Source organism: Myotis daubentonii, chromosome 7 (genome assembly GCF_963259705.1).
Source record: "Myotis daubentonii chromosome 7, mMyoDau2.1, whole genome shotgun sequence".
In the NCBI taxonomy this organism is placed as follows: domain Eukaryota; kingdom Metazoa; phylum Chordata; class Mammalia; order Chiroptera; family Vespertilionidae; genus Myotis; species Myotis daubentonii.
This window is the reverse complement of record NC_081846.1, coordinates 14,754,763-14,780,399: the sequence shown is the minus strand read 5'-3', so window position 1 is coordinate 14,780,399 and position 25,637 is coordinate 14,754,763. Positions and strand designations below refer to the sequence as shown.

The 25,637-nt window shown below is 46.4% G+C and overlaps 1 protein-coding gene across 7 annotated transcripts in view; it reads left to right on the top strand.

Annotated features, from left to right (window-relative positions):
- Nucleotides 1-25,637, top strand: part of PLEKHM3 (pleckstrin homology domain containing M3) — a 177,268-nt gene that overhangs the window by 141,950 nt on the left and 9,681 nt on the right. The window contains exon 8 of one of the 7 annotated variants that reach the window (XM_059702937.1): nt 21,815-22,398. The exons of 5 other annotated variants lie outside the window; for them this stretch is intronic. In XM_059702937.1, coding sequence (XP_059558920.1) covers nt 21,815-21,992 — 178 coding nt within the window. In that variant the 3' untranslated portion in view covers nt 21,993-22,398. Of the gene's footprint in view, nt 1-4,839; nt 5,778-21,814; nt 22,399-25,637 lie in introns of those variants that run through there. One more of the 7 variants, XM_059702938.1, reaches the window with a different exon arrangement.

Below are 25,637 nucleotides of genomic sequence, written 5' to 3'. Positions count from 1 at the left end.
TTGTTTTTCTAACCAAAGTAATATTTGGGCATCATCACATCTATTGATGGATAGATGATTTTTCCCTCCCACTAACTTGAGAGCAGGGTTTTTACCATTGCTTTTCTTGAATCACAAAATGATACATATCACTTTTCCTTTTATCTGAAAAGCACGATAGAAATATACATTTTTGTGTGTGTGTGTACACTGGCTTTTTTGGGCATGCATGTCATGGTCCGTTTCCCACCCTGCAGGCCTCACTTCCACTGTGGTTCGGAACAGAAGGTGAGGCGTGGAGCCAGGGAGAGCTGAAGCGTGGAGGGCAGAGTTAAGATGTTAAGAGTTGACTCAGCCCTTCTGGCTTCTTAAACCCAAAGACTCTTTGTAAACATCCAGGAACTTGGGTCATTCCCACACATAGAAAGACAGACATATAAACACAAAGACAAAAAACACTCTCCAGCCTCCAGGTTCCTGAGTGGCTAGGTACTTAGCTCATAACCTTGAGATTCTATGCTAATTAGAAGGTGCACCACACAAAAACTTAAACAGAAATGTTCATAACAGCCAAAAAGTGGAAACAACATAAATGTCCATGAGCTGAAGAGGGAATAAACAAAATGTGGTATGTCCACGTAAGGAATATTATTCAGCCTAAAAAGGAATGAAGTGCTGATACATGCTGCCATATGGATGAACCTTGAAAATATTATGCTAAGTGAAAGACCACGTATTCTATGTTCTAATTATATGAAATGTCCCAAATAAGCAAATCCACAGAGACAAAGTAGGTTAGTGGTTGTCTAGGGTTTGGGGAAAGAGAATAGGGCCTACCAATGAATATGGATATTTTTGGGAGATGATAAAAATGTTTTGCAATTAGATTATGGTTTTAGTTACATGGTCTTGTGAATACACTGAAAATCAGTGAATTGTATACTTTTTCCCCCAAATGAGGAATTAAAAAGGGTACAGCAATTAAAAGAATTATAAGGAAGTACCATATAAACGACTTCATATCAATAAGCTGAACAACTTAGATGAAATGGATAAATTTCTAAAAAGACAAATTACCAAAAGTGACTCAAGAAGAAATAGAAATATGAATAGACATATAGCAAGTAAAGAAATTGAATTAGTAAATTTTAAATCTTCCCATAAAAAAGGCAAATGGTTTTACCAGTGAATTTTGTTGAATATTTAAAGAAAAAATACCAATCCTTCATACAAGGATAAAGAGGGGCATTATGTAATGATAAAGGGGTCAGTTACCCAAAAAGACATAACACATGAAGCAAAAACTGAAAAAACTGCAACGAGACACATACATAAAAAAGAAAAAAGGATGGGGATATATATATATCCATATATATATATATATATATATATATATATATATATATATATATCTCCCCATATATATATATATATCCCCATCCTTTTTTCTTTTTTATTGATTTTATTGGCTTGACATTGGCTAATAAAATTATATAGTTTTCAGGTGTACACTTCTACAATACATCATTTGTATATTGTATTGTGTAGTCACCATCCTAAGTCAAGTCTCCTTCCATCATCATTTATCCTCCCTACAAATAAATGGAAGCATATACCGTGTTCCTGGATAGGAAGAATTAACATCACTAAAATGTCCACACTATCCAAAGCAATCTATAGATTCAATGCAATTATATCTTCACTATTATAGTTAGAGACTTCAATACCCCTCTATCAGTACTGGCATAACCAGGAGAGAGAAAATCAGTAAGCATATAGCTAAACTGCAAATCATTATCAATCAACAGGATCCAATTGACATCTTTCTCAATTCATGTGGTTCATCAACAGCAACAGAATATACATTCTTCTGATGATCACTGGAACATTTACCAAGAGAGATCACATTCTGGGCTTAAAACACATCTGAACAAGTTTAAAAGCATAGAAATCATGCAAAGTATTCTCTCAGACCACAGTGAAATTAAACTGGCAATCAATAATAAAAAAAAATGCCTGGAAAACCCCCTAATTTTGGGGAGTAAACAATGTACTTCTAAATAACACAAATTGGTAACTTATACCCTCAAAAAACCCTGCACATGGATATTTATAGCAGCTTAAATAATCACCCCGAACTGGAAATGACCAAAATGTTCTTCAGTAGATGGATGGATAAATAAAATGTGGTACAGTTGATCCTTAAACAGCACAGGGGTTAAGGGCTACACATCAGAATCTCCTGGGAGACCTGCTGGTTGTTTTTAACCCTGAGAATCTCTACCTTCAAAGGCTCCCCAGGTGGTTCTGCATCACAGCCCGAAGGTAGACCTCCTCTAAAGTAGCTGTGGTCATAGTCGGGGTTGCTGGTTACTCACAGCCAAAATGACATCAGCACAAATGTCTGTGGGCTCCTGGGGGCCTTCACGCAGGAGGAAAGAATTCATGCTGTCGAGGACCCTCAGTTTCTCCCTTGCTCGGATGCACCTCTCCAAGCTTGCACAACCATCTGAGTCACCTCCCTGGACTTGCAGGATAATAATGCTTCTCAGGAACCTGTTGAGCTATTTCTTGATGTTTCAGTTTCCAGTTAAACACTGGGAGCGGTTTATATAAGTCTATAGAAAAGGATAGAAACACTAATAAAAGATTTAGTAAAAGAAACTTTAACCAGAAATAGAATTGCAGATGTAAAACGTTCATAAAGATGTGCTAAGTTAATAAGTGTGATAAATAAGAATAAATTTGAGTAAGGAGGGTAAATTGTTAAATCTCTATGTAACTGAAATCTTTGTGGATGAAGTTGGATGGTCTCTGGGATTTGCTTCATAATAGTCTGACTGTGGGAGAGAGGGGACAGATATGGATGAAAGATTGATCGTTGTTGAAGCTAGGTGATAGGTATACAAAGGTTTATTATACTCTTCTCTCTACTTCTGAGTATGTCTGAAATTTTCCATAAGAAAACATGTGTAAACAGCTATGTGTACAAATCTCAGCCAGTTTGGCTCCGTGGCTAGAGCGTTGGCCTGCAGACTGAAGGGCCCAGGTTCCATTTGGTCAGGGGCACAGAACTCGGTTGCAGGCTCCTCCCCGGCGCGGGCCCTGGTCGGGGCAAGTGCAGGAGGCAACCAATCGATGTGTTTCTCTCACATTGATATTTCTCTGTCTTTCCCTCTCTCTAAAAACCAATGGAAAAATATCCTCGGGTGAGGATTAAAAAAAAAAAAGTCACAGAAATGAAGTATGTAGTGAATTTCTTACTACACATATCCTTGCCCAGCTTGCTAAATTCAGCCCCTCCGTGTCCTCAGAACATCCTTTGAGATCCAGATATTATTGAACTGATTCTGAATTCAGTTTTTAAAAATTCCACAAGCATTAGAACTACTATCCGATTCTTTCAGGATGCGATTTATTGAGTGCGCTGTGTCTGTGCATCGGGCTAGGCTCGTGAACATGGCATGCTCCTTGCTCATGAATAGTTGGCAGTCTCCAGTCGGAGAGACGCTCGCCAAGCCATGAGGAGGTTGCATTGAAGTGTGGGAGAAGCCACAGCCAGGGTGTGAACCCGAAGCTCCCACAGGTGGTGTGTCATCAACAGGAATGATGCACACTGCAGATGAAAAAGAAGTTCCACAGTTTCTAAGAGCATTAGAGAGCTCTCTCAGACTCTCAAGCACTGATTTAGGTATTTAGTATTCCACTATCCTTGGTTTTAACGTGCTTATTTGATTAAGACCATCTATCAAACAGTGGTCAACTCTTCAGACTTTTTTTCCTTGTTAAATTAATTGTTATACAGGAGGAAACGTCACAAATGTGTAATTTAAAATAGAGCCTTAGTAGTAATTTTCAGAACACCATCTCCAGCAAACAAAGAGACTGTTCTGGGATTGTAGAGGGCCTGGCACCAATACTTACTAATCCTAATGCTAGCAGTTTACATCCCTCACTTAATCTTATGCCAGCGGTGGGAGGGAAGTTTGACCTCCATTTTAATAACAAGGAAACGCAGGTTCAGGGAAGGTGATTACCTTGGCCCAAGAGATAAGGCCAAAACTTGAACCCAAACATATAGAACTTTTTTTCCTTATACATCACTGTTTCTTCTGGACCTGTAGTCTTCAAACCATGTTTGCAAGCATACCCCCTAAAGAAATTGGGGGGTGGGGGTAGGAATGGGACTGTGTGCCTCTCATTAAAGAAGCTTCCCCCAAAACTGTTACTTTGAGTTTTCTTTTATTTGGCACCGTGGAAGTTTCTACACTTCGAGCCCTGAGCCAGCCGGGTTGGGTGGGGAAGGAGATCCCAGCAACCCTCCCTGGCTCCGCTGCGGCTGGCGAGGGTGGGCCTGGGGGCCCGGGAGCTGCCTTAGTCAGGGCTATCTCCTCCCCTCCGTTCTGAAGGTAACATTGACGGTTTCCCTGGGGATGTTCGTTCTTCTCAGGCGTAAGTTAAATACTACCTCTCAAATTAAGTGGGAGAACGCTAAAAGCCAAATCTCAAGGTTTTAAATACAATAGGAAGACCCAGAGCTGCAGACTGAGTTAAGACTCATCCAACATTTGCCCTCCTAGAGGACGAAGGCCAAAGTCCAGCGTTAGGAGAGAGAAGCATTCTGCGAACACAGAGAGAAAGTTCCACGTCCTAACCAAACAGAAATGACAACACGGGCCCTCCCTGGTTGAGAATAAGAAACCAGACCTCTAACTTCCCATAATTCAAAATCAGAAGGTTAGACTGGTACTGCTCTAAGATGTAAGGGAGAATGATGAGAAGCAAGAAAGTCACATAAATCCACAAAATGACCCAGAACATAGACTTTTTTTAATCCTTAAATTGCCTCCCATCCAGCAGCTTGCTTTCTGACACCTCTGCAGATCACCAGTCCTCTCGTTATTGAGAACATGACGCTGCTTCACACATCCCTGGAAGATGGCATTCCTGAATCTTGAAACGTGTCCAGATCCCAAGCACATAAAGACTTCCTCTTAAAAACACCCAGAGCGCATTTTAACATGGGACTCACAGAATGTGCCAGCTCCCGTGGACCAGCGCCATCCTTTCTGTCTGACGCATTCGCTGTGTTGACTTTTTCATGTGACATACAAATCATCCCTCCAGGTTTCCCACTGGGGAAAACACCCAGGACTCTCTGAGCCCTGTGCCTTCGTCGGCTGTGTTTGAATGTGGCCCTACTTCACACAGAATTTGGTGTGTTACATGTATGCTAGGCATCCCATAAAAATTTACTGTTTGGTTCAGCTCTCCCAAATATATTGTGAGCACTCATTAAGAACACAGACAAAGTTTTTTAAATAAACTGATTAGTTAGCGTTTAAAATGCTTGCACTAAGCGCAGTAAATCAGAGAAAGACAAATACTATATGATCTCACATATCTGTGAAATCTAAAACAACAACAATACACACATACACCAAAGAAACAAAACTTCAGATACAGAGAAAAGATTGGTGATTGCCAGAGGCAGGCGGTGGGCAAAATGGGTGTAAATGGTCAAAAGGTACAAACTTGCAGCTGTAAGGTAAGTTCTGGGTTGTAATGTACATCACAGAGACTAAAGATGACAATATTGTCCCAGATCTGAAAGATTCCAAGAGAGTAGATTTTCAAAGGTCTCATCATAAGAAAAAGAAATGTGTAACTACTGTGTGGTGATAGATGTAAACTAAACTTATTGTGGGGATCATTTCACAATATACACACATATCAAATCATTATGCTGTTTATCTGAAACTAGTACAACGTTATATGTCAACTTTATCTCAGTACAACTGGGGGCAGGGGGGAATACTTGCAAAGATAGAGGAGCATGGTAAAAGTCTGAAGCAACACTACAGCTTTACCCAGAAGGTTGGAGCAACTAACCTACCATTGAAGTATTTCTTGGGCACCAGCCTCAGCCGCCCAGGTCAATGGTCGGCAAACTGCGGCTCGCAAGCCATATGCGGCTCTTTGGCCCCTTGAGTGTGGCTCTTCCACAAAATACTGACTTCTGCGCATGGGCCACGAAGTTTCAATCGCACTGTACGTGCATGCCCGCACATGGTATTTTGTGGAAGAGCCACACTCAAGGGGCCAAAGAGCTGCATGTGGCTCGAGAGCCGCAGTTTGCCGACCATGGGCCCAGGTCAACAGCACTCACTTGCCGGAGGGAAGGCATCCACGGAGGGTTCTCCCAGTGTTGGGGGCATCTGCAGCTCAGTGGCCACTCTTCTGAAAGGGTTATGTGGGTTTTTTAAGCATTTATCTTTATTGCTGAAAGTCATACAGATGTGCCCTTTGTTCCCATTCCCTCCTCCCGGTCCCTCCTCCCGTCCCAGGCCCTCACCACACCACTATCTGTGCCCGTGGGTCATGCATATATGCATGTCAGTTCTTAAAGCACTGGGTTCTAGAGAAACAGACTGAGCATTACCTGCCAGTTTTTCCTTGTGCACAATACTTGGCCACGCCCTCCCTGCCTCCGAGAAATAGCCATTGCCCTCAGGACCTTGAACTTATCGGCACCAGACTCTCCCCAGTCGAGTTCACATACTCTGACACCACATCAAACCTGCACACATTCCAAGAACATTTCCTACACCTCTCTGGTGGGCACGAACATTGGTCTCATGGGAAAGTCCATAGCAAGTGAGTTTCCAACAGGGCTTATCTGTGTTATTTTTAAAACCTACGTTGTCAAGTTAGCGTGCAGAGAAGGAAGGCCTCCAAAGAACTGGCCAGCTCCGGAATCGTCCACCTTGCACTGAAGAACATGGGGTTTCCTCCCAACACACCTGACCTTATGAATCGGTCTTTGTCACTGCATTCACTGCAATCCCTACCACCTGCCCCTGAGGACCGGGACTTGTTGGGGCACGGACTTTGTTCTTCGCCTTGGCACTTTCTGCCCTCCTCGGAGCTCCATGTACACACGAAGCTTCCGGCAGCTAATTGTAGTCAAACCATGTAAAGGTTTGTTTCAAAAGAGAAAGAAACTGCTTTCTTGTAAACTACAGAATGACTTCTTCCCATAGCGGATGCTGAGACGCTCCGTTTTCTCAGCTCGACCTGTACAGTCCCTGCAGAGCTGTGTTTCCTGTGGCCCTCATTCCCTTTAATTTGTGGAGGTGGCTTTGCCTAAAGTTGTCGCTTATTTAGGTGCCTAGAAAATCATCAACACCCAGATTTGCCAGCAACCTGACAAAGGCTCTTCCATTTTTCTGGGGAGCCAGTTCCAGTGTGTCACTTTTTGAACGAGGGCTTCATGTTCAGGCAGGAATTTTTTCGGTGGGGGCGGGGGCAGTAAAACAAAACTCCAGAGGAGATTGAGAGCATTGCCCAGAAGCTGGTCTGTCCTTGTGGCTTCCTATTTGCTCAGCCTCCGTTTTGCTGTGAGTCCTTGCGCAAACAGACTGAATACCTGGATTATGCCCTCATCTGGACTAGAGTACACATACATTACATACCCTTTTCTCACTAATCAGCCTGACACATTCCTTTGTTGGGAAAGGCTCCAAAACAAACACTGTCAGGGCATCTAATTAGCAGGTTTGTGGGCAGCGCTTGGCAGTCCTGTCACATCCTGTTCAACAATAGAGAACAACAGCCTTGGCTCGGCCCGGGCTTAAGGGAGGGAACGGCTTCCCTTAAGCATATACACTTTTTTAATGATATTTCCTTTCTGTGGCTTTTCTTGGGAGGCAGCCACTCCGTGAGCGTTGTAATGAGGTGTGGGATCCGCGCAGCAGCGAGAGGGAGTGGGGCCGTGGCGGAGGAAGCAGGAGTCTCCATCCCCGTGCTCTTTCCTCTCTCTGGTATGGAAGGGGGGCACACTGAGGCATTTCTCCAGGGCCCTCTAACACCACGGGTGGGAGACAGGACTCCTGCCTGTGTTCTAGAATCAGAAAGGGACAGAGGCAGAGGGGCGTGTGGAGAGCAGCTAGGGATTCGGAGAGGAGAGAACCAGGCCGAGAGCTCCCAGATGTTGTGAGTGGCAGCGCAGGCTGGTGACTGACCGGGATGGTATTCGACTCTTAGGCCCTACGACTGCCCGCTCTTCTGTGTATTTGTGTCGGTGAAGGTTTTCTTGGATAAAAACTCTAGCACAATGCTAGTTTTTTTGGCTTTTAAACTTTGGTCACAGAGGAACTTGGTAAATAACATTTCACCTTGGCCCGGTGGCTCCTACATTCACGTGTCAAAATGTCTCGGAATGTCTCACACAGACAAGACTTTTGTGAAACCCTCAGAACTGACCTGACCTTTTATGCCATTAAGCCCCTTGATAAATACGGAGCGTTTATAAACACGGTCTTAGCTGGCGAGGCCACCATTGTTTTTTTGAAACCGTTTGGTCACTTGAATAGATGGCTGTCATCTCCACCTAGACACATTTCTTACCAGGCATCTAATTAGGTGTCTGGTTAATATTGTGTTCATCATCTCACCTCTAAACATTTTAGACAACCTAATTTTTTGTTGGAGGGGGAAATGTTCACCATTGTTTCACTCGTATTTCAACTTTCTAACTATAAAGTTAACTGATGTTCATTATAACAATTTTGAAAAGTACACAAGAGTATAAAGAAAGTTTCTCTAATATATGTATGCATACTAGAGGCTGGAAGGTCATCTGGAAGGTTGTTTGGCTGTCTGGTCTAATTAGCATATTACACTTTTATTATTATAGATATACATATATATGTATTTTGTTTAGTCAACTTGAAATCATATTAAATACATAATTGTATATCCAGCTTTTTTGTCACCTCATATCAGATCCAGGAGAATAATCACATTTCATTTATAAACTTTTATTTTACTGGCAAAGATACAATTAATTGGCTCTAAAATCAGTAAGATCCTTTTAATAAATGAAGGCAGGCTAGCCCACAGAAAGCTCACTGGCCTAGGAATGAAGAAGTCTGCGTGTCACTCCTGACTCTGCCACTAACTGGCGGTGTGACCTCTGATGAGCCACCGCCTCTGGGTCTGCACCCCAGGCTCATGGCACTGATTTAAGCTCCAACTGACCAAAGGAGTAAGAGCTTAACTTCCGTTTTATTGCTTAGCATTTTGTATTAGTCTTTTTGATGGTTTGTCATAGTGTTTTCAGTAGAGTTGACTGGTTTTTGCCAGAATTCACCCAGAGGGAGTAAGATAGAAATTGAAATTGTGAGTCAGTCCATTTGGAAATATTATAAGGTTCCTGAGGAAACTGACTTTGTCTGTTTTGCTCACTGCCCCATCCTCTTCATCTAGAATACCACATAGTAAATGCTCAATAAATAGCCCATGAATAAATGAAGAATTTGCTTTTAGTTCTTCAAATCTGTACTGAACGTGTTTTTCTTTTATTTTAAATAGCTTCTAAACTAATTCCAGGGAAACTGTCTACTTCAGTGTAGACATTACCAAGGTAATGTGACTTTACTGAATGAGTGACAATGCAGCATGTTAGGGACAGATGGGTTTTACTGGCCCAGTGGAAACTTCAATGTCAAAAATATGAGCTTTGCTAAGCTACTCAGATAATCTAATTTTCAGAACATCTCTTAGGTCATTTTTTAGTGTGTGCTTTTTCCTGCCGTATGGGACTGTAAATAAGTAACCTGAAATACACAATAGGCAAGAGAAGGAGTATTTACCTTTGCATACAAAAAAATGTTGACTTTTCAGACTGAGCAGTATGTTCTGAAATGAACTGTTTTATGCTTTAGAACTACAAAAGGTACAATCGTATCTTGGTTTTGTCGGTATATGTTTATGATATTTTGAGACTTTTTTCATCCAACTAATTATGGGAGTACAAGTGGTAGTATCTTCTTAAAGTTGTTTTTTAAAAAATCCTTTTTGGTTTTATTGCAATATCTAGTGTCTGTTATCATAATTTTCTTAAACCCCTTTAGCATTCTGAATATTAAAACACTCAATGTTGCATCAGGAAACATCTGCATATGCTGCCTATAGCTACCATCAATAAACTCTGTTCAGTTCGGGATGCCTTCAAAACACTTAAAATGGAGATAAAGGCCCAGCCCATAGATGTTCACACTCTGTACAACAGTTGGTATTTGGACTGAATTTATATCAGAGCACAGACCCTTTGTAGAGTCAGAGGGAACTTAGCAATCACTCTCACATCCCCTATAACACCCTCCCCTCCCCCAACCCCACTTCCAACCCTTAACACCCATCAAGGTCAGCATCCCCACCCAAAACCATAGCCATCGCTAGAGGAAGATTCAGGCTGCTGAATCCAGTGTAGTACTCTTTCTGCCTCACTCTTTTTGTCAGAACACTAGCCTGAAATTTGAGGGACCCACAGACCATCTTGGGAGGGCAAAAGGCTCCACTGCCTACCTTTCACTAGTCTCCGGTACTTCTGGTGATGGTCGATGGTTTCCAAAGACTGCAGTGGAAACACTGGAAACCTCTAATTTGAACTGATTTAACTCAAACTGCAAGATCTGATTTGGCCTTGACAGTTAGGACTTTGAAGGATCTTAAAGCCTTTCTCTGAGAGAGATGTTAATACCTTTTTGCTAGAAAGAGAATCCTTGGTGAAGGGAAAGAAAATGTAAATTAAAAGACATAGCTGGAAAGCAGTGTGCATCAATGATTTGGAAGAAAAAGTGCAGAACTGAGAATGAAAAGAGAAGCAAGAAATCCCTGGCAGTAGGGACGACGGGAGCGGAGGAGAAGGACAGGGTGGAGTGGTGGGAAGGACGTGAATGTCAAAGCAGCAAGCAAGAAGGATGGCTTTTCCCTTCCTCCGACTGCTTAGTTATTGGTCAGCACAGCACATTGCTCACCAGACCTAAGCTGCAGGCTCCCATTGGATTCCCTCCGTGAGTGACTGTGTCGTTGCCTTTGACTTTCCTTCGCTGATATACCAGCATCCAGCCTTCGCCCTATTCCTGTCTTATGAATAAATGTAGTGTTGAAAGAAATAAAATTTTCAGTGACTTCTAGGTGCCTTACCTGTGTATTGCTTGACATAGCATAACTATTTTTATTACTGTGATTATCAGTTCCGTCCAACTTTACTAATATGCAGAGTGGAAACCAAAGTTCCAAAGAGTGTTCTCACTCAGTGAAAGAGGTGCCAAAGCAAGCATGGTTGCTCACGTCTCCTTCCCTTATTCACTGTTAACATATACCTGCTTTTATGCATTATTGCGATAATTGTCCAAGATAATATATGCTTGGTTCATGCATGGTAGGATCATGTTAGTGAGTAAATATTTATACATCATTACACAATTGAACCGTGTTTCTTAATTTATAAACATGTTAACAATCAGGCTATTAATTTAACTCACCAAATTTGCACAATACCTTTATCACTAAATAAAGATGAAAAAAATCTGAGATGTTCAATACATTAAATCTCTAAGCAAGGATTAATCTTTGACCACCTGGGATGTTTACACAAGTGCATCTGCATCTCATTTTAAATAAACTTTATAAATAAAACTATATAATATAAATTTTAAATAGTTGATTGATTATATACATTCCAAATTTTTTCATTTAACATAAATATGGGCACCAGTATTATATTCAATATAGAATTGATTTCTACAGTTGTTTACATAAGAGGAGACTGTTTTTACCAGATATAAAAATCTGTAATAATAAAAGTGTAATATGCTGATTAGACCAGATGTCCTCCCATCCTTCCATCAGGATGAAGCCGGGGCTGCAGGAGAAGCCCAGGTCCTGGGTGCCTGCCGGAGGAAGGAAGGCCTACTCTCGCACAAATTTCGTGCACCGGGCCTCTAGTATATTATAAAATACACAGCATAATGTAGGCATCAGAACACACAGATCAATGGGACATGATTTCAGAAGTGCAGAAATAGACCCAAGAAAAATGGGATTCAGTATATGAGAAAGGTGTCGCAGCAAATTAGTGAAACAAACTGTGCATCATTCCACAAAAGGAGCTGGGGGCTAGATAGGCTTTTGTAGGAAGAAAAGTGCTGGATTTTACCATTCTCCTTTCATCAGAATACATCTAGATGGATCAAATATTTTCATGAAAAACATTTAAACCCATAAAGTACTAAAATAAAAGATGGATGAATATTTGTATGATCTTAAATGGAGGTCTTTCTAAGCCTAACACAAACCCAGAAGCCCTGAAAGTTAAATGCTTTTAAAAACATAAAAAATATTAAACTTTAAAAATTCTATAGATAAAGACAGAGCTAAACAGTAAACTTGGAGGAACATTTTCAACAGATGTGACAAAGTACTAATGTCCTGGATATAAAAAAATCTTTAAAAGTCAGTAAGTATAGTAAAAGTCGATATAAAACAGGCAAGGGGCATAAACTAATTCTGGAAAAAATATGGAAGTGGCCAATAAATACAGAAACAACTACATATTATTTGGAATTAAATAAAATGAGATTTGTTTATTAGCTTTGAGGAAAAAATAGATATAAAATGTAAAGCCTTATAGAAAAACATTATTTAATAATTTTCTGATTTTGTTTTGCAAAGTCCATATTTTTGTTTTAAATATTTAGAACAGCTCTAATATTAGCCTGTTGTCTTTGGAAATGATTGGCCTAGAACAGTGGTTTTCAAACTTTCACGTTCATAAAATTCTCTGGAGGGCTTGTTAAAACATGGACTGCTGGGCCCCACCCTAGAGTTTATGATTCAGTAAGTCTGGATTAGGACCTGATATTTTGCTTTTCTCACAAATTCCCTGGTGATGCTGGTTTGGCTGGTCCAGGGACCACACTTTGAGAGTCGCTGGCTTAGAACACATGGAGAATTAGAAACTCATGTAATGCTGTCTCATTAAGAGAATTGTATTGGTGAGAAGAGACAAATAGGGGATTAGTCCGAAGTTATGACAAAACACTTTGGGTTGTTTCTTTGAAAGCATTTCTCCTTCTAAATTTATATCACTACCTCATTCCTAAGCAACCAATCATGCTGCTCATAAAATTAGATTTGGTTTACCTTCTAAACTTTTTTTGCATTTTTCTAATGTACTCATGCTTGAAAAAAAAATTTTTTGCTCCAGTAAGTGTCTTAGTACTTTGAGGAATTGAAATATAATATGTTTATAGAAGTAAATCCTATTCAAAGTCTTAGGTACCTATCATCCTTATAAATTATTTCTTTTAAAGAGGCTTACTTCAAAAATTGACAGTTAAATTTTTCATTTTTACATACAAAAGTAGACTAGTGAATCAATGGAATTCATATATAAGCCAAGATTATTCAAGATTATTGTTTTTTAATCTGCATTAGCCTGATAATACTCTCATATTCATGCCCTTTGTTTTAGATGTAGCAAGGAATTTCTGAACATTTCTTGGGCCCTTAGATGTTGTTGAACTACGTTAGAAATCCCTGCAGAAAGCCATTGCTCTTAGTTATAGTTCTCTGTGGCTACAATTATAATTTACTCTAGCTTTTGACAGAAATTGTGGAACATTTTAAAATCCTCTTGCAATTCCTTTACTTCTCTAATATTAAATAAGATTTTCAAAAGATGGACATTTAATTGTTGAGAATTATATTAACTGCCAGGTGAACCATAAAACAAAACAAAACTTAGAAGTGTCAGAAATATCAGTTTTTCCCTACCCCCAAAAAATTATTTCATTCAGGTCAAATCTATTATGGTTTTGTACAGCCACACGGACTATTGCTGAGAAGTTGTCACCGTCTACAAATCACCAAGAAGCATTTATTAAGCGTTTGCACTAAAGGTAATGGGGAGTTACTGTCCCCAGTAGGGTAGCAAAATTAACAAATGAATTAATTAACCCTTGTTTACATTCTGTTTCAAAGCCAAGATTTTAAGTAAAGCTTTTGTCAAAGGTATTAGCTAAGCTTGGTTTACAAACTAAAAGTGCAAGACCTGTGAAAGCCAAATGCTTTGTGGGTACAATCAGGGGAAAAGCCTTCCTTAATTAACTCTGGGGATTAAGAGGTAAATAAAAAGATCATTGCAGGACATACCAATTGTTCTTCCCAGATTTGAGTCCTAGCAGGTATTTAGGGATGTTTTGAATAACTTAAAGGAGCATGTGGCCAGTAACAGGGAAAAGGGCCAGGTTTCAAGTCAGAAGACTGGAATCTAGTCCACAGCTGATCACTTACTAGTTCTGGGGCCAGATTAGCCACCAGTCGTTTTATTTTTTCACTTCATTTTATCTATTTACTGGCCGACTTATTAGAAATAGGAAAACAAATAGTACCTAGCTCGGAGAGCTAATGTAAGGATAATTTATGTAAAAACAGGGGCAAAGGGCCATACAGATGCTGCCTAATGTAGATGTCTAATCCTGATCATGCTGTATTTGCGTTTACCATACAGGACGATTGCAGTCACTTGATGAGCTAGCACAGAAACGCCTTAATCGGCCAGACATTTGGCCAAAGGAGCTGGATCTTTTCCAGTCTCTTATAATTCTAGTCAAACCATATGGATACCTGCTTAGCCCCCATATCCCTATCCTGAGCCAAAAAAAGAAAACAAATTACAAGGAACACTCCTAAATGTGACAGGCCCAAGTGTATCTATTTCCCACTCTACAAGGAGCCACGATAGTTCTGGAATCCAACGTTTCCAGACAGCGCTTTTCCCCACCCGCTGCTGCTGTGGCGGAGTCAGGGGCCTCTGGTCATCCTGGCGCAGGCTTGGCCGCAGGTGGTGCTCCAGGGGGAGGCGTGAAACCTGGGCGCCCCTCACCATCAGCACCAACTAAATCAGTTTCTCTTTTTTTTTAATATATCTGTGTTGATTTCAGAGAGGATGGGAGAGAGAGACAGAAACATCAATGATGAGAGAGAATCATTGATCAGCTGCCTTCTGCATGCCCCACACTGGGGATCGAGCCTGCAACCGGGCATGTGCCCTGACCAGGAATCAAACCATGACCTTCTGGTTCATAGGTCGACGTTCAACCACTGAGCCACGCCAACTGGGTCATAATCAGTTTCTTATTGAAATGGTGTGTTAATCTGTCTTTATCTTAACCTGGCTATTCCCTCCCCCAATAAAGTGAATCTGTTACATTATATGATTTGTTTAATCATATCAAATTAATTTTATCTCAGGATATTTAGTAACATGTCTATGTTTTCTTCTAAACAGCAGACATGTATGTAAAGTAAGTACATATATACTACCTATGTACCTACACAGGCACACAGCATAGGTACTATTGGCCAAGTTCCTATTCAAGCAAATTATAAGTTATTTGCTTATGTGATTTACTTACCTAATAACAGAAGAAGACGCCAACCCAAAACATTAAAATAACCAGGCCCCAATTACTACCTTCCTTAGCTAAGAGATTTAAATCATCACCCTGGTTTCTTGGAAAAACCAATAATGGCTAGTGGCCCTATGGGGCGCCTTCCATAGGCGCTATCTACCAAACCACACTCGCATGCCTGATAACATGGGCCTACTTCTGCACCCCTCCCTGCTGGCCATGGGCTCTGCGGGGGAAGCAGCCACAGCGATACCCCCGCGCTGTGGGCCTGCCCTTTCGCTCGTCAGAGATCCAGCCAAACTCAAGCCTGAATCTGAATCCTAGCGAAGTATCTGAGGTCACTGCCGGAGCCAAAAATAAAAATGCAGCAGGAGTAGGACCCAGCGTCGACAGAGCAGAGCAGACGGTGACCTCAGCCTGGGGCAGGGGCCAGTAGCAGTCTCCTGTGGCCTCCTGAGCAGCTAGAACAGCTGCGGGCAAACTATGGCCCACGGGCCGGATCCGGCCCGTTTGAAATGAATAAAACTATTGAAAAAAAAGACCGTACCCTTTTATGTAATGATGTTTACTTTGAATGTATATTAGTTCACACAAACACTCCATCCATGCTTTTGTTCCGGCCCTCCGGTCCAGTTTAAGAACCCATTGTGGCCCTCGAGTCAAAAAGTTTGCCCACCCCTGAGCTAGAACCTGGAAGGGCGCATACAGCACCTCATGCCTGTCTCTAATTGCTCTCACATCATCAGCATTCCAGAACAGGAAACTGTCTGCAGCAGGAATTCTTGCTTCTGTGCCATAAAGTTTGAGCAGCGACCCTTTCCCCTGCATACATCTGCTTCTGTGGGTTTGTGGCAGGTGGGTCTTCTGGGTTTTGACGGCTGTGAGAAGAACAGCGTGTCTGTCCCATCTCTTGGCAACTCACTATTAGATTTCCGGGTTATGAACTCCTCCCTCACTGGCCGCCGGTCAGTCAGGAAGCTCATTGTTAGGTGAACGGCTGTTCATAACATGTACAGTCTCGTGCCAAGGTGCCTGAACTAAGTCACAGAGTGAGGTTCGCGTTGCCCAGATTGTAGACATGTCCTCTTGCCCCCGGCCCAAGAAAGGGGACCCGCTTGCCAGGGACTCAGGGATAATGGATGCCATGGTCCCACAGAGCGTCCACCAAGGCCAAACTCAACCTGCTCCTTTCTCGCCCCACATCCTATGGTGAATCCAGTGCGGACATGCACCTGGTTCACTCCAACACGCTGTCCTAACGGTTCAAACACAGAACTACTTGCACAGGCGGCGGTGATTGCTGCCTCTAGCCAGCTGCCACCCCTCACCCTCAAATAAAAGCCCCAGTTATTTCCCCCCCCCCCCTTGGAGAGAGCTGGTGTGATGAGGGTGGGAGAGGCTTAGAGAGAAACCCTTAATATTTCATTGTAATCTTATGGGATAGGGGCAGCGTCAGCTCCTTTGGGCCAACTTCCTGATAGTCAGAGCTGCATGTCCTAATTCAACTAAACTATTTCATAGCTTTTGCTTAGTCAGTGCAAATAAATACAATTTAAAGTAGTGCTTTTCACATGAAGGCTCGTCGCCTCCAGTCCCAGCTTACCAGCTGGGTCTTTCCCCGGAGCGGCCAGCAGGGCTACATGCCCCTCTGTCATCCACAGGCGCAGTGGGGCCAGGACTTTTGGGAAAGAGGAGGACAAAACCCGGAGTAGCCCTGCTCCCTCCTGCAAAAGTCTACAAGTTGAAGGAACCTTGGATACTCTCTCATCCACCCTTCCCCTTTGTTTTTGTGAAGAGCGAGGTGCGGAGATCAAGTCAGTTACCCAAGACCGCAGTGATGCTAGGCCAACCTGGGCCACGAGCTCTGGGCTCCTCACTGTGGCCAAGCTCTCCCGCTGCAGTCAGTGGCCTTACTGTTTACTGGCCTCCCCGTCTCTACAGTGGCTGCTGAAGCCAAGCTGCTTTGGGTGCATAAAAGCAATTTATTTTATGAAGCAAATACAAAGCTTTTTGGTTTGACTCGCTAGATGGCCCAGACAAGCCTGAAGACGCAAAGGGTGCCGCAGAGAAACCGCCCGAAGGGTCTGGGCGACCCAGGGCCAGCCACCAAGATGGCTTGGGGAGAACTAAAAATCAGAGTGAGCTGAGAGAAAGTTAGGGTTCCTGAGCAACGCAGAGAATATGTCCTGGGTATCGACTTCTTAAAAGATATTCTAAATTATTTTAAGAAACCACAGGGTGGTTAATGCTAGTGAGTTTCAGCTGTTTTAATCAGTTGATGTATTAAAAATATATATTTGTGCCCAGCTAGTGTCGCTCAGTGGTTGAGCATTGACCCATGAACCAGGAGGTCATGGTTTGATTCCCGGTCAGGGCACATCTCCAGGTTGCTGGCTCCATTCCCAGTAGGGGGCGTGCAGGAGGCAGCCCATCAATGAATCTCTCTCATCAATGATGTTTCTATCTCTCTCTCCCTCTACCTTTCTCTCTGACATCAATAAAAACATATTTAAAAATAAATTTAAATATATATGGAAGTGATGTGGGCTTTATTAATTAGTGTGAGTATAACGGGGGAAAGGGGCTGTTTTAGCCCCTGGTACCTCTGCTGGGATGCCTTCCCCAGGTAAATTAGGTCAGTGGTTCTCAGCTGGGATGACCTCCACCCCAGGGGACGTTTGGACACTTGCCAGTGTCTGGAGACGTTGTTGGTTGTCACAAAAGGAGGGAATGGAGGAAGGGTGATACTAGCATCCGGTGGGTAGAGCCGGCGATGCTGCTAAACATCCCACAGTGCACAGGACAGCCTCCCCACAACAAAGAGCTATCCGGCCCAAAATGTGAGACGTGCTGAGGTGGAGATGCCTGGATGGAGTGAAGCCATGGATGCTTTCAGGAAAAGCCGCTGGATGGCTGTGCAGCCGGCGTGTCCCTGCAGTGGCATTCTCCGTGGCACCGGAGAGGGAGGCCACGGGTCTTTGTTCTCCGGGCTGTACAGCCATACGCGACAGCAAGGAAGCCGCCGATGGCAGGCCTGATGGCTCCGACGCGAAGGGGCTGGCCCTCCTTTGATTTACCCCTCAGGACTCCAAAGGGACGTTTCCCTTTCATTATCCGTGGCAATTTTCTGCACAGATGATTACACTAGTGGATTTGTCTTAAATAAAAGACATGTTCCTGAAGAGTTGCGTTGGTTAAATCATATTTTAAGGACATTCAGTAAATACTAAGGAGCCAGTGACTTTTTAAAGTGGAAGATCCTTTTAAATAAGTCCTATTCTTAAAGAGGAGCGTCCCTATAGATTGCATTTTTAATGCAAATACTTTATTTTTCCTGTGCATTACATTTTTATCTCAGCGTGCCATAAAAATGATATAAGAGGAACAGTTTCTCTTCCTTCTTCCTGTTCCTGCCCCTATTCTTTCCCTTTAAAGGAAAAATTAGGGGGGAATTAACAATAGAGTCTCAGAATTTAGGAAGGTCATTGATCAGTCTAGCCATTATACAGTTCAAAAGACGCCTGCTGGGTTACAAATTGTTAGAAAATAGGACTTGGTTCCATTTTGAAATCATTAATTTTTTTATCTCACTTTTTTTTTTTTTTTTTTTTTTTTCAGTTACTGACCTTTGGCTAGAAAGAGCAGGTGCACCGGTCCCTCCATCACCCGTGGGTGTTTGCTGCACCACAAACATTTGATAAGACTCAGCCTCTGCCACGGGGTGGGGTGGGGTGGGGTGGGGTGGGGTGGGGGGACCGGTGTCAGCAGAGATAAGGGGTGGCACTGAAGGAACCCAGCGGTTCCCTCCTTATCAATCACTGCCCTGGGCAACATCCCTCTGTGTATAAGTCGCTGGCTGACCCCGCAGGGCAAGGGGCAGGAAGGAGGAAATTTACTTGATAAAGCTGCCATTAGTGTCACTTCCTTGACAGGGGCTTCCACAGAGGGCTGACCCAGTGGGGACAAAGCCACTGCCACTGGGAGGAGCCGGCCCAGACGAGAGGCCCCAGGCAGATCTGGGCCGACCCCCCCCCCCCACGTCCCCCCCCCCCCGCCCCCCCGCAAGGAGGGAGGGGCTGGGGCAGAGATGCTAGCATGACCCGGGTGTCAGCTGCGCCCGTGTGGAGAAGCCTGGAGTCCCCGTGAGAGCTGGTGTCACGCTCGCCTGCTCCTAGAGCCCTTGCCCTCCCAAGGCCCCTCCTCACAGTCGCCCATTTCGGTCTCGCAGACCCCGGTGGGGAGGAAGGAGGTCATGGGGAGCAGCCTTTTACAAATGAGGAAGCGAGTCCCCGGCCCAGGTCACTCACGGGAAGCACCTACCACATGCCAGGGGCTGTGCTACGTGCTTTCCTCATCACCTCCCCTGAGCCCCCACACCCTGTGAGGCCTGTGCTCATGCGAACGTGCCGAGCTGCCCAGCCGGTAAGGAAACTGACGAAGCTCCGAGATGTGAGTCACTTGCTCAAGGCCACGTCTCCGTCTGCCCAGCCTGTCGGACACAGCCCCACGGTGTTCCTTTCTCCCGGTTCTGGGCCTGGGTCCGGTAGAGCCCTCTTCCTGGCTGGTGGAGGCCGCCGGGTTGCAGGCCTTTCCTCCGAGTCCTCTGGTCCCTTCCTGTAGGGCACTAATCCTGTCAGAGCAGGGCCCACCCTTACGATGTGTTTAACCTTAATTACTTCCCAACGGCCCCCTCTCCTAACAGTGACCTTGAGGGTTGGGGCTCCATCATGGGAATTGGGGGGCTGGGGCCGGCACAGTTCAGTGCTTTCACGGTGGGACTGGGGTCAGCCATCTCACCCACTGCTTGCTCTCCTGGCCATGAGGCTCGCTGGGCCAGAGGGCGGGGCTGGGCAGAGACCGCGGGCCATGGAGCGTCTCTCCATCGCTGACCCTCCCCAGTGTCTCTCCTTCCAACTTGCTGCCTTCCCTCCTGGGCACAGGCGATGCTAGGAAGGTCCTCGTTTCACAAAATGTTCTGACTCCTGATTGGTGCCAGGGGTAAGTCGGTGCAGGCGAGGGAAGGCACTTGAAAGACCATCCTGGTCCTGGCCATGTGTCCAGTTGGTTGGAGCATCAACCCCAACCAAGGTCGCAGGTTCCATCCCTGATGGGGGCATGTGTGGGAGGCGTCTGACTGATGTCTGTCTCTCTCTCTCTCTCTCTCTCTCTTCCCCTCCTCTGTCTCCCTTCCTCTCTCTCATCAGTAACTTTTTTAAAGAAGATCATCTGGAGCCCAGGAGCAAAACTCAGGCTATTATGGGAAAGCAAAAGAAGCCCAAGGCTGAGCCCTGAGGGCTGGTTCCCTTGTAGCCGCAGCGGCTTTGTACCAGGCCCAGGCGGGCCTCTCCCTGGTGTTGCTGGTTGAACACAGTCATGTGGCCCAATTCCTGGGCTCCAGGGGCAAGGTCATAGTCGCCTGTCGCTCGGGGGGGGGGGGGGGGGGGGCGGGGGGGGGATGAGAAATTAATGCACATGGGCAAGCCACCCACTGAGCCAGCCATCTCGGTGCCCGTCGGCTCCTCATTATTAAGACTTTGCAGTAAAAACAGCCGCGTAGACTCCTGCTCAGGCTTCCAGCACCGAGCCAAGCAGCAGACAGGCATCCATCCACCTGGAATGTCTCCTCACAAATCAGAGCATCTGTGTGCTGCTCGAGACTGTGTTCTCTTCCTCGCTCTCCCATGCCTTACTGTTCCCACTTGCTTCATAAAGGTAGACTTAAAGGGGTGGAGGGGGAGTCCTAATTAAAAAAAAAAAACTAAGAACAGTAACAGACCACAAGACAGCATTCAAAAATGAACGTGTGTCCTTTTGAGTCGGGTGTTTTCCTGAGCAGGATGCAAGGGTGACTTCTTTCCCGGGTCCTTGTCCAGATGGATTCGAAGAATGAAGCCACGACAAGAGGTGGTAGATGAAAAGGGTGGAAATGTATTGGAAGCAAATACAGACTCGCACGTAGGGAGGGGGTTCCCAAGGGGTAACCCACTAAACCTGCCTATTTTATCCCTAAAACTCCTTTGTTTTACCTCCCGACACCGTCAAATAAAGGCGGGGTCCGTGGGGAACCGCTCAGCTCACGGTGCCCGGAGGGGACTGCGCTTTCCTAGCGGTAACGGGGCTGTCACGGTGCTGGGTGTGTTTTCCCTCGCGGAGGCCCTTCCCTCTCGCTCTGTCACTCCGCCCGAGAGTTACTAACACCCTTCGCTCCGGGCAGAGAGGAAACTGACACGGTGCTTCCAGAGCTCAGTGCGTGGTCCCAGGGGTCACAGAGTCAGCTGCCTGCAGGCTCCATTCCAGAGAAGCCCCCGGCGTCTTCCCAGCTAGTTCCAATCACACACACACACACACACACACACACACACACACACACACATGTTTTCAAGTGCAATTCGACCTGCAACATTTGGAAAACGGAGGCGCTCGTTTCCATGAGTCATTCCTCTTCCCAGCGGCAGGGCTGTCTGGAAGCGAACCTTGTGTCCCAAGCGGCGCGCAGGCCCCCGCGTCGCCGGCGTGTGTGTCGTGCTCGTCGCTGCCTCGCTCATCGTGTCCCTGGTTGGCTTTTGCAGGTGTGGCAGTTGTGGCGCCGTGTTCCATTCCGAGTGCAAAGAGAAGTCTGTGCCCTGCCCGAGGTGTGTCCGCCGGGAGCTGCAGAAGAAGCAGAAGTCGTTCTGGCGGAGGCTGAACGTGGACGAGAGCCTGGAGGAGGCCTGCAGCATGTTCGAGCTGTCCTACCCGAACACCTGACCCGGCGGGGCCGAGGTCGGGGTGACCTCTCGGTGATCCACTGGCCCCGAGGCTTCCTGGCGGCCAGGCAGGCCCTTTCGAAGAAGAGTGCGTCTCGTCTTCAGCTGGACATAGATACATACTTACACATCGACACGCGCACACACCTGTAGGGACGTTCTGTGTACACCCATGTCCAAAAGGTCCACGGAGCCTCTGTGGCTCCAACAATGACCAACAGCCACTTACACTCAGCCATGAACCTCAGCTGCTCGCTCCCGGGCAAAACGTGGTTTACACACAATGCTTCACGCTCGGGACGGTTTCTTCTCCTTTTTTGTTTTTTGTTTGTTTTGCTTGTTCTTTTGGCTGTCAGGGCCACGGGCCTGGAAGGAGGTATTATTACACAGAACAGCAGGCTTGGGCTGCTTTCGTGTTATTTATTTTTAGCCTTCAGAGCCGATGAGGTAACTGAGGCAGGCACCATCACCACCTGTTTCCCAGGAGTGACTTGGGATCCCTCCAGGACCCGGCATCTCGCCCCGGCTCTTCCCCAGAGGTGGGGGTCCCCTGTGCTGAGCCACAAGGCTTGGAAATCAGGGGTGCAAGCTCCCTCTGAAAGAAAATCTGCACCCCTAAGTTATCGGGAGAGCTAATCCTGGTTTTGAAGTCCATGTCAGAAAAGTGTTTTTCTTGACAAAGAAGAGACCTTGGCGGCCAATTACTGCCATGGTTGCTCTGTTTGCTGGTACGAACCCACCTCGCCTAGTGATGCAGCGGCCACCACAGTCCCAGGTTGACCCGCGGCTCTCCCGTGAGCATCTCTCCGGGGCTCAGGGGTGACACGTATGACATGTTAATGGAGCTGGCGTGGGGAAATGTCCGAGGTTGTTAGGACATCGGTGTGTAGATTGGTAGATATCGAGCGCATGCATTCCAACAGACGGTCTGCAGTTTCTTTCCACAGAATCCTGTGCAGGCAGCAACTACCTGTTCGTTGTAAATGCTTTGTTTCTCATTGCTCTTCATTGCACTTTCATTTTGACCTTTGTCAAGCTAACCACTTCTACTTTCATCTTAATCTTAAAAAAATAATTCACAGGAACCTGGAACTTCAAAATACCAACCTTAGACTATTAAGAAAATACCAAACTTATAAATATAATTAACAAATTCAATCTAATATCATCTAAATACATACATACGTATATAATTGCCATTTTAAAGTAAAACAAAAAGTGCTAAAATAAAACGATAGGAAGAAGGGATATAACACCGCTTGGCCGCCTGGCAGGGGAGTCCTCCTACTGCAGTGCCCACGTAGGGAGCACTGTGCCGGAAACAGCGGGCACAGGGGCCCAGAAACCATGGCTCCCTTCCGTCCTCCTCACCTCTTCCCAGGACAGGAAAACACGCTCACGTCAAAACGACGGTACATTGAATCCCATCGCCTTGCTCCCTGCAGGCCCTGGCCCAGGACCCCTCTGCCCATTGAAGAACGCAACGTTTCCCACCGACTTTGGTGCAGACTGTCAGCTGTCAGCATTCCGCCTCCGGACCCGTGCCAGCTCCCTCGCCCCGGACCACACATTTCCCCTGACAGCTCAGCGCCACGCTAGCGTTTGCTTTCTGATCACACAGTAGCTGAATCCAAGGCCTGAGACTTGTTAAGAGGCGGGGGCCCCTTCACCAGACGCCTCCCGGTGCCTTTTACTCTTGGAAAGCAGGTTGGCTCCCCCGACTGCAGCTACAGAGAGAGGGAAAGGGCGGGGGATCTCAGCAAGCGCTTGGCAAACAGGCAAACAAACCCGATCGTCTCCTCTTTCCTCCTCCCCTTAGTGAGATAGAGTTTATATTTTTTAGCTCAAAGAAGACCAGGATCTTTCAGGAGAGAATTATGGACCTGCTTATTACAATGCAGATGTGCTCCATGGCAAAGTGCCTTTTCCCTCACCCTCCCGTCCCCCTGTCCCCCCACACCTCCCCCGTCCCTGCGGCTCCTTCTGCCTCTGCTGTAATTAATGCATCTGCAACTCCAGCTGTCAGCAGGGCGACCCCCCCACACACACACACTGCGCTTGCAGACCTGAGCGAGGGCCTCTCCTCCCTCCTCCCGTGTTTGCCCCGCGCACAGAACTTCCTGTCCCACCTCCGGGCACCCAGGGTCAGACCTGCCGCCAGGCGCCAGGCGGTAAAACCCTGGGTCCCTGTTCTAAAGGCCTTTGTTGCTGCAGGGCCGGCTCGGAGGGCCCTGCTCAACGTCCGCAGCCCCTGCGAACTGGGGAGCTTTCCGCTCACATCGTTTTCTGCTTATTTTCAAAAGGGGAAAAAAATAGATGGGCTATCGCCACCCAGAACTGGCACCGCCTCCCAGGGCTTCTGTTTTCTCTCCTCGCGGTGCGTTTCTGACAGCCTGGCCGGTGCCCGCGCGGGCCTGCACGATGCTCGATGCTCGATGCTCGCAGCCACCACCACACCTGCCAGGCCAGCGCGGAGCCGGCTTGGGCGCTGGGTCTGCCCCGAAAATTCAGAATTGCTGCTTTCGGCCCAGAACGCCTTCATGCACGTGAACACCCCTACTGTCTCCAGCTCTCACAGCCGCTGGGTGGACGGCGAGGGATGGTTCCACCGCTTAGAAACTGTCGCAACAAAAGCAGACCTGTGACCCCCACCGCGCACACCATGCCGACGCCCGCCTTTTCTTCCCGGTGACCTCGCCCGCCCATCAAGCCCACGAGAAGATGGCAGTGCATCTCCCGGAGCTGGCGGCCCACTCGGGAGCCTCTTTTCACTGGAAAGGCCCCTCCCTGCCGTCGGGCTTGAGGAACTCCCTCCTCCCAGCGCCAGAAACCAAGTGTGAGACCGTCCAACCCTGGTGAACGCTGGCACCTACCCCTGCAGCACAGGAGCCAGCTCCTAAAATAGCCCTCGCTGCGCGGCTGCAGGCCGGCCACACGGTACTTAAGAAGCAGGCAACTGGAATGCGACGCGTGTTCTTTCCAGGCCGCCTCGCCCCACATTTCAAAGCCTCTTTGTATGAAAACCACGTAAACACGCGTCTCCCCGTGCTGCGCTGCCTTTCGGGGGGCCGTGCCACAGCCCTTTTCATGTCTGCGGCGCTGTCCTATTTGATTAGCTGAGGAGGTAACCCCCTTGGATTGTTCGAGACCAGGCCTCCCACAAAGGCATGGTGCCGGCACCTGGGACCTGTGGCTCCCCACCAGCTCGGCGGTGCCCGCCGGCCTCCGGCAGAGGGGCTGCGTGCGCCCGGGTCTCCTCCCGCTGCGTGCGGACCGAGGCCTGGCATCACTGGCTGTTGCAGGCGGCCTTGGCTAAGCTGACGGAGGCCCTGGACGGGACCGGCCTCTGTTCTTGTCTCCGTATGTACGCGCTGAGCATTGTCACCAGAGAGGGTCCTCCCGGGCCTCCTGGAAAAGGCGTGGCTCCCAAACCTCTGGGTTTGCTCTCGACCCCCTGGCCGGAAAGGCCCGTGTGAACTACTCACTGTCAGGGCGGGAAGGCTCCCTGCCACGCGGACCTCCCTGCAAAGGGCGCCCCCGAGGAAGCCCAGGTACATCCTGCCCTGATTTAGCGAAAGCTGCTGCTGCTGTTGGTGTCGGGCCGAATGACTCATGGCCCTGAGCTGCCTGCCCACTTCACGGGAGT